The sequence below is a fragment of the Dermacentor silvarum genome, chromosome 1 (assembly GCF_013339745.2).
Source record: "Dermacentor silvarum isolate Dsil-2018 chromosome 1, BIME_Dsil_1.4, whole genome shotgun sequence".
Classification (NCBI taxonomy): Eukaryota; Metazoa; Arthropoda; class Arachnida; order Ixodida; family Ixodidae; genus Dermacentor; species Dermacentor silvarum.
The window spans coordinates 426,608,737-426,621,037 of NC_051154.1; the positions used below are offsets into that span (position 1 = coordinate 426,608,737).

Consider the following 12,301-nt stretch of genomic DNA (forward strand, 5'->3'; position numbering starts at 1 on the left):
AGACTATCAAGAGGGCCCTCGGCCTCCCCCTGTGCACAAGCTCAGAGAAACTGATGTGTCTCGGCATGCACAACACGCTGGAAGAGATCGTGGAAGCGCAGGAGAGGGCGCAGTACACCAGGCTGTTCAACACCCAAGCGGGTAGGAGCATCCTGCGGGAGCTGGGGGTTCCTCCGGCGGAAATCGAGTCCCGCTTCTGCGGTCTCCCTCGGGAACAGTGGGAACGCATTGTCGTCGCTCCAATTCCACGCAACGTTCATCCCGAACACAACGTGGGTCGGAGACGAGCTAGGGCCAAGGCTCTCCTGAACAAGGCTCCGGAACAGGCTCGGGAACAGGCTCGGGATTGCTGTTTTGTTTATGCTGCCCGGTACCCCGACGGGACGGCGTTCGTAGGGCTGGGCATCGATTACGATGGGAAAATCACGAACTCTGCGACTGTTCGAACGAAGTCGGCCGAGGTGGCGGAGCAGGTGGCTATAGCCATGACCCTGCTGAACGACAGAAGGACTACGATCTACAGCGACTCGCGGACGGCTGTCCGAGCTTTCGCCAAGGGCACCGTTTCGGAGCAGGTCCTGCGCATTCTGCGGGACAAGGGCATCAAGTCGCACACGATCATCTGGTTCCCCGCACACATGGGGCAGATCGAGGGCGCCCCGCCCAACCTCAACGAGTTGGCCCACAGAGCTACGTGAGGAGTCGTTGACCGCGTAGCTACCGGGTGGCGCGGCGCTGAGGTTATGGACAATCGGGACCCTCCCTCCTCATATAACGAACTTGCCAAACATTTTTACATGGGAGGGAGACGATATCCTCCGCCACATAGGAAACTAGGCAGACCACAGGCGTTGACACTCAGATTACTCCAGGTCGGGGCATACCCTAACCCCGCACTATTACACAGAATCTATCCAGAGATACAATCGACCAATGTTTGCGAGCTATGCTCAGACCTAGCTGACTTGGAACATATGCTCTGGCGGTGCCCCGCGTTACGCGACGGCGACGGTGTAACGTCGTCCCAATGGGAGGCTGCCCTAAGCAGCCCCGATCTTGAAGCATAGCTATGGGCTGTCCATCGGGCCCGCGACGCAGCAGAGAGGCTCGGCCTTTCTGTACCGACGTGGGAGCGGCCCGCTACGTGCTGACGCGCGTTCCGAGGGACCGTAATAAAGTTTTATAATACCATACCATACCACTAATCTGTTATATTAGTTTCTGCTGCAAACAGCTTTCTTCCAATTATTATGCCGCTGTTGTTGAGATTTCAACTGTGATTTCGCCTATATGTTTACAGAATGCACACAAGCCAGAAAGATATTAGCCAGGAACTCCGTGACAACAGGTACTGGGCAAGCTACAATATCGCGTAAGTAAATTTCTACTCATGCATCACTTTGTCAAGCAAGTAGAAAAAAAAAGCTTCAAAAATAATCTCCAATATCGCACAAATACCTTAAACAAAGATACTTTTCAGGGCTCTCTATGCGCAATGCTTTAATACGAGTGCTATAACCATTTTCACTCCACGTCTAACTTTGCAGCTAGCTACGGCGAATAGATTAAATGTAATTCGGCCTATTGAGCTCGAGGCCACCGTTTCTCATAAGAGTTGGAAACTTGCATTGAGTGATAAACGAAAGAAAACGAACACACTATTCAAAATAGGCAAAGCCTTCAATCCTGGCAACGACCAGATTGTTTTCTGCTGGCGCAGCCGGCGTAAATAGTAAGCCAAGAATGTGCGAAACTGCGTCTGGGCGCAATCCCGAAGTGTTGGCAATAAAATATTATCCATCTTTCAGTTATTTTCCCGACATCTTCGTCATCAGTGATCAACCTCGCATAGTGGAGCAGTACGGCGACCTCTATACATTTGAGAACTGCCCACGTGCCAAGATCTTCAAGCGTGACCACGTCAAGGTCAAGGACATGAACTCTATGTTAAAACTCATGAGGTGAGCGTCAGCATCCGCAAAATGTTTCGGCCCAATGCATATAGTCAGCTGATTGATGACTGTCTGCTTCGTGAATTCATTCATCAATGAGGCATTACGTCAAACTGCTATAGGCTAAGAGGCATGTCAATATTGAAGGGCTCTGGAAAATGTTTACCACCTGGTTTGTTTAAATGCTCCCCAAATAATCAGCGCGCGGATAATATTACATCATTTCTCCCCACCGAAATGTGACCGTATGGACGTTCATTTCACACAGTAACGCACGAGTAAAATGAACAGATGTAATTTTGACTATTTTTTTCTTTTTTTCTCTCTTTTACCTGTTCATTTGTCAGCAACAGCACCAATGCCAAATTTACGCAGTCAAATCTGAATCTGGAAAAAAATCTTTGGGCGGTTTGTATCTTCGCAGTAACCGGGCACTGGACCATTCTTCGTATAGGTTAACGGGCCCAAGCAGACCGGGCCGGGTACGGGCCAGTTTTCAAATTACCGGGCCAGGCTCGGGCGGGCCAGTGCATGGCACTTTCGGTCTCTGGCCGCGTCTGGGCCAGAAAGAACGCTCCGTGCGGTGCTCTAATTCGGCGCCCGTTTCCTAAAAGCACAGCTTGCGATCTGTGACTCCTCTGTGACTGTCCCCGCTACAATGTGGCAAGAAAAGTGCTCGCGACTGCGCTTGAAAAACTGGACAATCGCCCCCTCACAGAGGAAAAAGTTTTAGGACACTGGTCTAGACGGGCTTCGGCACTCAAGGCCTTAAGGGCTCTGCTGAAGTTCTTAAGGGCTTATGAATTGTGCGACCAGCTTTGAACGTTGTAGCGCGTAAGGCCGCGCTATTGCGCGAATTTTCTTACTTCAATTTTTTTTTCTTCTATCACCTTTTATTCCCTTTACCCCTTTCCCCAGTACAGGGTAGCAAGCCGGTATTTACACTGGCTAACCTCCTTGTCTTTCTTTTCCTTTCTCTCTCTCTTTCTTGCGATCTTGGCACCATGTCCATAAAAAGTACTTGCGCTAAAATTATCGGTCAGAACAACTTCCAGCCAATCGTGACGCTATTAGCTAAGGCATCCGGCCAATGGCAAACCGCTCTTACGAACAAGAATCTGTGAATTCGCCCCATGCTGCGCGAAGGTTTGCAGCGTCACGGTAATGGCGTAGCATGTAACTAGAGAAAATAACTTCTCCAAACGTGAGTTATTAGGGAACGTGATAGGGAAACGTCGCCCACAATGCGTACGCGCGCTCCTGCTCCCGCGTCCCTCCCTCTCTCCCCTTCTATTCCTCCCTCTGTATCCACTGCTGCGGGGCTCACTGCCACGGCACAATACTCCGAGCCTGATGTCCCGTCCTCCGAATTCGCCTATAAAGCTGCCGCACGCTGCAATGGTAAGAAAAAACCAGACGCCATCGTCGACTCTAATTCCAAGATCACTTGCTGCGCTACAGTACGCACTTCGAAGCCATTTGTAGCCGAACAGGTTGCAATCGCGCTGGCTGTGCTCGATGGTCGCAGAGAGGTAATATATAGCGATTCTAAGGCGGCCATTAAGGCCTACCAAACCGGATGGTCTCCCCTCAGGCCCTTCGCATTCTCCAAAGCTTGAAAAGTATCTCTCCGCATTCTCTCATTTGGTTTCCCGCTCACTTGGGTCGATTGAGGGCTCTCCCTCTAACCCTAACGAGAGCGCGCACGAGGCCGCGCGAGGACTCACAGACCGCGCCGCCTCCGCAGTCCCCCTACCCCGCGGGGAACCATTGATGACGTATAATGAAATCACTAAGCATTATTATCTGTCAAGACGGGTATTCCCCCTCCCGCACCCTGCTTATGCAGGGCGCGGGCGGTGACCCTTCGACTTTTACAAGCTCGTGCGTATCCTAACCTTGCGGTTCTTCACGCTCGCGATAAAAATTATTCGCTATACAGCTTACATGTTACGCTATTTCTATAGCGCTTTCAATCCTCACCGAGACTCCTGGTCATTCATTACGCACAAATATGAGCTTCAAAGAAAGCGAGGTACAACTTGTTTCATGGCTTCGCCCGATGCATGTAACAACTCACAACAGAACTATACTACCGCTTTAGTGACAAAGACGCACGTCCTGTGCTTGATAAACACAAAAGACAAACTATTCATCTCACCCGCATCAAAGGTGCGTCACCGGTACATTTTTTTTTTTAACTGCCAGGTCCCCTCGACCACTAGATGACGTGTCGAGTCTCGTGTTTGCGAAATTAATTTCACTGTGTTCACGCAAGTTAGCTGGTCACGCGATTGGGTGGAACGGAAGTGCATTAGATCTGACACGGAGGCTTCCTTGAGCGGTCTCAGGAACTCAATAATGCCACCTTAAAAGTTGGACCGAATAGTGCGTTTTTTTTCTAATCAGACTTATTTAAAAGCTCTGCGCCATGTGCCTCGACAGGTACAACGACTTCAGGAATGACCCGTTCTCTGTCTGCAACTGCACGCCACCGTACAACCCAACCTATGCCGTCGCTGCGCGATATGACCTCATGGACCCGCAAGGAATCTACAATACACCCGGGATGTACAGGCACGCCGTCGGAGGCATCGATGCCAAGGTAAGGATTGGATAAAACAATACGATGCATTTATGAGCACCTGAGGGTGGGTTCAGTGCACTGTTAGCAAGTTAGTAGTGCAAGTCATTGAGCAGCAGCGCTGGCATCGTCCGGTGCTAATTATGCAACGTATAAAGTTTACGTCAACAGCTTTTCTCATCAGAACTTTTTCTGCGAAATAGTGCCAACGTGCATAAAATTATTTGCATGAAATGTACACTTGTTCCGCGAACATTTGCTTTTCTTTCTTATTCGTGTAGAACAAACAAAGCAGAGAGGATGCTAGCTTCTATGCTATGCACAGCTTCAGATGGCATCACCGGTCGCTACAGCTGTTCGTTTCGACATCAATTACACTGTCGCGGTGGCATGTGAACGCACACAAATGAATACGGTTTAAAGGGAACATAGGCTGTTCATGATTATCCTTAGTTCTTACGAGGTCATTGTATACCAACTTCAGCGGAACACATCTGCTCAGCGTGTAGATGATCATTCTCACTTATTCGTTAAAAGGCGGGGGCGGAGGGGCACAAACACAAAGAAATATGTTATACAATAGTGGTTATTTTGGTGCTATGGGTGGTGAACAGAAACACACTTGAGCATATACCCTCAGCTTACAAGACATAGTATTCATTAACATTTGTCATTGCCTGAAGTATGTACAGAGAAGCGATCTCAAATTTGATGGGGTCGCGTTCAGTAACTATGCCACCAGGCAATTCATTCAATTCTTGGACTGCGTCCGGCAGGAACGATCGGTTAAAGGCGTTTATTCAACTCTGATGTCATTATAGGCTAATAGTCTTCAAAACGCGAGGGCAAATGCAAGTTGGAGGAAGCAGTAGTGTTGGGTAATTTCGGAAAGTTATGATGTAGGGGTGAATATAGCTCGGTAGTGGTAATATGGCACTCTTGCCACATGCGGGCCAAACGTAGATGTTTATCAGTTTAGCGCTTCATTATTTATTTTGTTTTACTTTCCTTTTTTATAAACCTCATAAAATATATATATAAATATAAACCTCATAAAAATGACCAATAAAGCAACCAAAATTGACTCGATCACAATACTACACAGAATACGGCTCACGCAGACAGAAACAATGACAGCTTTCACAGAGCTGTTCGTGCGAAAGTTTCGCGTTGAAAAAACGCAGGGCTTCAAGGGGCCTTGTTATTGGTCGTTCTGATTTGTTGATAGCATGGTGCGAGCCAAAGTGGCAGTGAGTTTGTGCAGGAACACCTTCGTGAAGGTGGTCCGACATTTCCATTGCTCATACAGAAGCCTTCAGCGCCGTATGTCTGCGCGCTATTAAGGTGCACTCAAACTTTCTTGTGTCCAAAAAAGTTGTATTGGAAGGAACGATCATTAAACAAGCCAGCTGCGATCGTTTACGAAAAGTACGCAATTCGGCATTAATATCAAATCACTGTGCGCTTTACACCCCCCCTTACAAGGTAGAAAACGGTTCACCAGCAGACGGATGACTGAGCGAAAATAGGCCACGAGCACGATTGTATCCCAACAAATTAGGTAGAGGTAAAAACTTAGCTTACGTCATGAATTTTCACTCAATCCCTGTCGTAGATGTGGGTCAGTTTCGTAAATTTACACACACATTTTCTTCCTGGAGTAATGAACATCCGGCTAAATTACTGTGTGTAACCTTTTACTCTTCCTTTACTTTGATGTTTATCTAGGTTTGATGAACTAAAGTTGTCGCCACCTGTAAAAAGAAAGAAATTCGGCAGAGTGAATGAAGGATACCTGAGGTACGTCTGCCTTTGGTAACAGTGTGTTAGCGCCGTCGATGAGAAAAAAGCGTGGATCTCCCACTGCAGAGGTGGGAGATCCCCCAGCTCCCGATTTTCCTTCCCCCCAGCTCCCGATTTTTTTTTTTTTGCCCACTCACCCACACTTGTCCGCCTTCTCCCACGACCGCGCTCTTGAGCGTAGCCCTTTTTAGGGCTCCGAGCAGGCATGGGCAAGTGTAGAAATTCTCCCGCCTGAGCTCGCCCAGAGATGGGTGACTACCTTGAGGGTGTTGCCGAGCTCCGGCCCGGCCCCCCACAAGCCCGTTCCCGCGCCCTGGACCTCCTGCTGAAGGAGGCATGTCGCATGTTCCACCCGCACCAGGCCAACCATGAGGGGTCCCCGAGGCGGCTTTCGCCTACTTCCTTCAAAGGTGCCGCCAGAAAAACCCGTGGTGCCCGCAGGATAGCGAGACGCTCACCAAAAAAGGCCGAGCTCCAAAGCCCCGCCTAAGATGACGACGCCATTTCCTCGGCGCCATCATCACCCACCACCTCTGCGAGCTCTTCCTCGCCAACCGACAGCACCGACTCGGACACACAGCTTTACGCGGCGGGTCTCATACCGGCTCGCCTGTACGAGTGGACGACTCCGTGACCAGCTCACTGGCGGCTTCCCCCCTGTCCCCCGAGAGTGACGCCACATCGTCTGATCACGGCCGCTCGATAGGAGTGGTCTGATGTTGCAGTTGACAGTGATCAGCCACCTACCGCCGAAGGGGAACCACGTTCCACCGGTCTCCCCCAACGCCATGACACCCGCCCGCCGTCGTCTCCCACTGCCCTCCACGTGATACCAAGCGTCGGGCATGCGCAGAGTGCCTCCACCGTTTTGGTAACGCCCGCAGCTACGGACGACGCGAAGGCAAGCGCAGACGCCGCAAAGACGGGCAGGGAAAAAAGAAAACAAAAAAAGCAGCCCATCAGCCCCCTCGCAGCCGCCTGAGGACGAGAGTGAGAGAGAGCATCTCCTCCCCACATCCATGACACCCTCGCGCCGAGCTCGGCGGGACCCGCTGTCGAGAGAAAAAAAAAAAAGAAAAAGCAGCACCACTGATCTCCACTCCTATAGTACAGATCAGTGAGCAGCACTCGGCAACCGGCTCTGCGCGTGCAAGCTGCATTCTCGGCCCCCTCTTTCCGCCCGTTCTATGCCACGATCAAGAACCCGGCTCTACAAACGAAACCGGAAAGCCCACATCGCTGCCTGAGGCTACGCCCGACTCCCGCTCGGCGATGTCTACTACCTCACAACTCGCGCTAGCCCCGTGGCTGATACGGCTGCCCCTCACGCCATAGCCCCAACGCAACAGCACACCGGTTCGGAAGAAACCGATGTCAGAGAGAAGCCCCCAGCACAAAAGAAGGCCGGAAAGAGGAAGACTCGCTTCCGTCCCTTCTCGGAGACGACGCCTCTCCCATCTGTCGTGGTCCCCCCGTCGGACCAACACGCTTACACGGTCCCCTTCCGCCCCGTGGGAAAGCGAGCTTGCTTCCTCGCACTTTCTCAGAAAATAGCTCCGCCCACAACCGGCGGTCCTGCATGGACGCTCGGAATACTGCGGAACTTCGCAAAGTGAAAACAAATATCTTTGCACAGTTCTCTAGTTTCGCACAAACGATCACGATAAAAACGCGTCTGTGCGAGCAGCGTAGGCGTGTTTCCGCAAGCCCGCGTCCGCAGTGTGGGCTCCGTCACAGCCGCCAATGGCTAGGAGCTGCCAGGCCTAGCTCGCTGGGCCGTCGAATCCGAGACCGGTGTCGCTTGCGACACGACCGCTTGTAGCTCGTAATAAACCTCCTACGTCGGTCAGCACAACGTGCACACAGTTATGTCGCGCTTAAATTGCGATACATTTGATTTTATCGGCGCGGACGAAAGCGAACGATCAAGCCAGGCGAGCTTGCGATCGCTGGGAGACGGTACATAGGCCTAACTCGCTGGCCGTCGGATCCGGGGTCGACAGCCCTTGCGATCCGTCCGCAGCTCGTTATAAAGCGCCCATATTCGTTAACACAATCAACGTCTGAACATTTATGTCGCTCATAAATGGCAATACAATTAGTTTTCCCGACGCCGTTGGTAGCGATGAGTAAACACGTCAGTCAGGCGAGCCGCTTCGCATAGACGACTGCTGCAGCGTCTGCGCTGACCGCTTCCGAAACGATACCACGTCAAAGATTTACTACTTAGCGCAACGTTTTATAACATGCACAACTTTGAGTCCACTTCATTCTATAGGTTATTTCGTGTCAGAAACAAAGTGTACCCGATTTTTGAGACGCCGTCAGCGGCAAAGAGGCCAGCGCCTCGACCAGGGAGAAAAAAAAAAAACAACAAAAAAAAAAACAGCACCGGGACGACCGGAGCCAACGGGCGTGCTCGCCGGCGCCGCCCCGCCGGTTTTACCACGTCACCATGACGTACACGCTGGCGGCGCTGTCATTGGCCGCGGCCGTCCGACCGCTCGCACAGTCGTACGACTATATCCAGCCACGGCCGGGCTCGACTGGCGCGAGCGCTCGCTTCTTACGGCCTTCGCATCGGGGCTAGTTCATGCCTATCGCCGCTGCTTGGAGGGGGGCGCTGCGACCCCACCCTCTTTAACCCTCTTGCTCAGCTGCTCCCAGCCGATCTGTGCAGCGCGCGCAACGCTGGAAGATTGGGTCGGGCGGGCTTCTTACCTGACCGTGCATTCAAGAACAAGTCGCCTAATTGTAGAGGACGCGTAAATGGTTCATCTAGGCTTCTTATAAATGGATACAGTGTAACCGTATTAGTACATCGAGCTTCTTTAAATTCACTGGGGATGCATGCGCCGGGAGAACAGCTCTCCGCCATCAAATGCATTTTGAGGAATGAAAATAAATATTTATTGCTCGTATGCACTTACAATGGTTGCCATACTTTCAGGCGAAAACTCTTGCGGACACAGTTATTCACAATTACAATCTAAAGTGTTTCCTTGGCGGCTTGTGTACAGAGGCCGATAGCTTGTCGTTTTCGTCAGTCAGTTGGTTTGATTGATTTACAAGGAGTATTCTCAGAAACTTCTCGGAAATTAGATTTGCGGATCGTATCGCATGACTGTCGTCAACACCTTCAGGGCAGCTCAAGATGGGAGCGCGTTGTATACTAGGGCTGGACTGCTCTTTCGAGTACTTCTAGTACACTCCTGCGTGGCAGGTGTTCGGAGGCTTTCTCGAAAAAGAAAACGCTATTATTTATTTATTTTTATTTTATAAATACTTCAATCACCATGCGGTGATTTTAGCAGGCTGGTACAAGCATAACGAATACATTGGTATGTACAGAAAATGCACAGGCTAATAAAAAAACTGTTATTTGAATAAATACAAAACGTACAGATTGGGCGCACGCAACGTTGCACTAAAGAAGTAAAACACTGTCACTAGAAACTTGGCACAAACAAAATAATGTCACTGTAAACATGATAAGGAAAAAGTTAATGTTGGCGCAGAGACGACGTCATTTTTAGCTGGTTCCAGTCCACTATTGTGCGCGGAAAAAAAGAATGCTTAAAAGAGTTGCTACGTGAGGAAAAAGGAGTTACAGTGAAATTATGTATTTGCCGAGTAGCGTATCCGGAGGAGAAGGCTACGATCTTTGCTATGTCCATCTTATAATTCCCCTTTATTAGTTGACGCTATCTTGTCCAAAAGCGCTAGAAACTCGGGCTAGAAACTTGATCATTGCTTGGGAACTGGTGAAAAGAAACACCGGGTGTTTTCCCGGAACGGGACTTGCAATACGGAAGACAGCAATACACCATCACACAGCAGTTATATACCGATGTGCAATGAACGGCGCCAAGTCTTGGCGGTGGCAGCACGTACTAAAGGCTGTACGACCGTCTTCAGGAGCCCACAAATTACTGCATACTGAACAACACTGACAGATCACCGAATAAAATGCGCGGGAAAACGATCGTGCGAGCGCGAAGGCAAGCGCATGTACGCGGAGCAGGGGAAGAAGGGTCTTTAGAAGGGTCAGGGTCGCAGCGCCCCTACCGCCGACGGGCGGCGAAACGTGCTGAGAAACTCTCCCATTGTTTCCCCGACGGGTGAGAAGGCCGTAAGAAGCGAGCGCGCGCGCCAGTCGAGCCCGGCCGTGATCCAGCAAGTTAGTCGCATGCGGCGGCGGCGGTCCGCCGCCGCCTGCAGGAGAATATGTTGAAAACTTGTTGAGTGCAGCGGCCGATGCGGCGCGTCGTACGACGAATCGCACGCAAAATCGCATCGTGTGTCTCGCCCTTTAGTTGGTGTAGGTGGACGCCACGTGGACGCGTGTTTGTATTTCTTTTATTTATTTTTTTTTATTTTTACGTGAACCTTGCCAGCCAGATTAGCATTAATTTGTGTATGAGAACATCGGCGTGTGGTAAACTGCATGATGAAAATGTGGCGACGCTGGCCTTTTTTACTTGCAAACATGAACCACTTGGTGGTGGTCTGCGATGGATTGTGCAATGAAGAATATCGGCTTTTCCAAGGAAGTGTGCCACATTTGTTGTGCTAAAGTGTGCGGCGACAACAGCGACGATATCAGCTCATCTTAGCGTAGGGAAACGGACCACATTATGTGTGCGTGCGCGCGCGCGTGGTGTACTACGCGATAAGCAATACATCTCGCTTAATTGCGAGACTGTGGACGGGTGTTGCCTGTAATAAAACCAGTCATAGTGATCAGGCTCCAATAGAACTTCAGCAACCGTAATTATTGAACAGGTGAGATTGAATGAGACGCGTTGATTAGTGAGTGCATGTATTTCGGGGCCATTCGCGCTGTGTGCAGAAAAAAAAAATATCGAGGGAGAGGTATGGCTACGAATGAACTTCTACGATGTTTTGACCGCTGCCGAAGCTGCGTGTATACACTTAACCACGGGAATGCCCTAAGGGCAAGCCACTGAAATTATCGTGATTTAACGGAGATCTCATGGGTCTTAAGTAAAATTAAACTTTTTTTTTTCGTTATTGGCGCAGTCACCTTCACGGTACGGACTTTATGCCATGATAATGCACATAAACATGCAAAACTTGGGTCTTGTAATGTTGAGAGCAGCAAAGTGTGCAGCAGACACAGCGAAGTTAGCGCGCAACGGGTTATGTACTTGTGTAAAACTTTGCTTTGTACATTCACATGACTGAGACTAACAATTAACATTAATTAAATTATGGTGTTTAACATCCCTAAGCTGCACGGGGGCTTGTGGGGGACAGTGTAACGAAAGGCTCCGGATTAATTTTGTCCACCTAGGGTGTCTTACCATGCTCCTAAAGCAGGCTAATAAGTTTTAAGTGCGAATGAACTTGTTAAGCGACCCCGAAAACTCCGCCGGCATCCGCGCTCCTCCTCCTCTCCCCTAGCAACGGCGCGAGGAGCGGAGAGGAGCGTCTGTAGCAACGGCGCAGCGACGTCATGCCCCAGGTGACTGCGCGCGCTCCTCCCTCCGCTCCGTGGCTGCGCGTGCCCCGCGCCGGCTCCGCACCGCTCTCCGCGCCGTGACGTCACGGCGCGTTGTGCAGCTGGCGCCTAAAACCCCTTGATGTTAGAAAGTAGCGACACGCTTTGATCTACGCCGCAACGCCCTCGCCGGCGCGGTCAACCTCCTCTTTTTCTTCCCTCTTTCGCGGAGGCAGCGCATCCGCCACGCTGAATGGCTGCGGCGCTCGAGACTACGCCGTCAGGTGACCCTGACGTCACGAAAACGGCGCGAAACTTGCTTTCGCGCGCCTTTAGTTTCCTCCCGCTCGCCATGAGCAGTCCAAGTGGTGGTCGCCCTGCCGCTCCGAACGTGTGTTTCCCAAGTTTTTCCATCCTTTCGTAGGAATTTGAGATTCGTTCTCCGTGAAAATGCCTTGCTGCTGCGCGTTTCAATGCAGCAGCAGGCCAGAGAAAGGG

At 50.7% G+C, this 12,301-nt stretch overlaps 1 protein-coding gene across 1 annotated transcript in view; it reads left to right on the forward strand.

Annotated features, from left to right (window-relative positions):
- LOC119447932 (putative phospholipase B-like 2) overlaps window positions 1-6,270 on the forward strand; it is a 39,388-nt gene extending 33,118 nt beyond the window's left edge. Inside the window, exons 8-11 of the mRNA XM_037711516.2 lie at window positions 1,301-1,372; window positions 1,809-1,961; window positions 4,398-4,557; window positions 6,265-6,270. Of these exons, the coding sequence (XP_037567444.2) occupies window positions 1,301-1,372; window positions 1,809-1,961; window positions 4,398-4,557; window positions 6,265-6,270 (391 nt within the window). The remainder of the gene's footprint in view (window positions 1-1,300; window positions 1,373-1,808; window positions 1,962-4,397; window positions 4,558-6,264) is intronic.
- Window positions 6,271-12,301: the final 6,031 nt, after the last annotated feature.